The sequence below is a fragment of the Plasmodium gallinaceum genome (genome assembly GCF_900005855.1).
Source record: "Plasmodium gallinaceum strain 8A genome assembly, contig: PGAL8A_v1_32, whole genome shotgun sequence".
In the NCBI taxonomy this organism is placed as follows: domain Eukaryota; phylum Apicomplexa; class Aconoidasida; order Haemosporida; family Plasmodiidae; genus Plasmodium; species Plasmodium gallinaceum.
The window spans coordinates 405,069-406,157 of record NW_021628338.1 but is presented as its reverse complement, the minus strand read 5'-3'; the positions used below and the strand labels follow the sequence as shown (position 1 = coordinate 406,157).

At 12.3% G+C, this 1,089-nt stretch overlaps 1 protein-coding gene across 1 annotated transcript in view; it reads left to right on the top strand.

Annotated features, from left to right (window-relative positions):
• The window catches only part of PGAL8A_00046200 (conserved Plasmodium protein, unknown function), a gene marked incomplete at both ends in the record, with an annotated part of 7,006 nt that extends 6,418 nt beyond the window's left edge, over positions 1-588 (top strand). The window contains 3 exons of the mRNA XM_028674480.1: positions 121-216; positions 430-497; positions 576-588. Coding sequence (XP_028530828.1) covers positions 121-216; positions 430-497; positions 576-588 — 177 coding nt within the window. The remainder of the gene's footprint in view (positions 1-120; positions 217-429; positions 498-575) is intronic.
• Positions 589-1,089: the final 501 nt, after the last annotated feature.

The window sequence follows — 1,089 nt, the reverse complement described above, 5'->3', positions numbered from 1 at the left end:
AAAAAAAAAAAAAAAAAAAAAAAAAAATGAAATTTAAATAAAAATAATATTATATATATATATATATATATATATATATATACATATACATATATATAATTTTTTCCTATTATTTTGCAGAAAAGTATTGAAGAAATTTATAATTTAATCAAATTACATATGATTGACAAAGATATTCATTTTTCTGATATAGATATTGAAAAAAGAAAAAAATTAGTAATAATTAAAAAAATTATATTTGCACACAAAATTACATCAATATTCATCACATGAATGTGTATCCATTATATAAATAACACAATTATAAATAACATACTTTAAATTATATAATTTTGTTAATAGGATTAACTTGTTTTATTTTTTTTTTTAAAATATAATATGTATCTTATCTAATTTATATTGTATGTTGTTTCTTTTTTTATTCATTAGGTTAACATATTTTCTTATCAAAATATTAATGATGAAAAAAAGTTTCTTTATTTAGACCTTTTAAATAAGTATGAATAAAATATAAATATATTTCATAAATACATATTTAAATACATTAATATTATTTCTCCTTTTTTCCTTTATAGAATTTTATTCTAATATAGAATTTCTATAATTTTTATTAAGAGAGATGTTTTTTTTAAATGATTTTAAATGAAGAATATATTATTTCTCTCAAAAGGAACAAAAAAAAAAAAAAAAATAAAATAAAATAAAATAAAGAATTAAATTTTAAAATTTAAGGAATTAGATTTTGTACGTTTTTATCATGAATTAAATTAACCCTTAATACATATAACTTATTTTTTTTTTGTTTTTAAAAGGTAAAAAAAATTTTTACAAAAATATATTTTTTTTTTTATTTATTCAATGTATATTTAATACTTTGTTTTCTACTTTTATTATTATTATTAGTTTTTTCTATTTAATTTTTGAAAATATGTGTTTATATTTTTTTCCTTCTTAATTTTTTGAATTAAGAAAGTTAATTTAATTTTTATATTTTTATATTTTTTTTTTTTTTCATTTTTTCTTTTTTTCTTTTTTTTTTTTGTTTTTTTGAATTATTAATTTTTTTTTTTTTTTTTTTTTTTTTTTTTA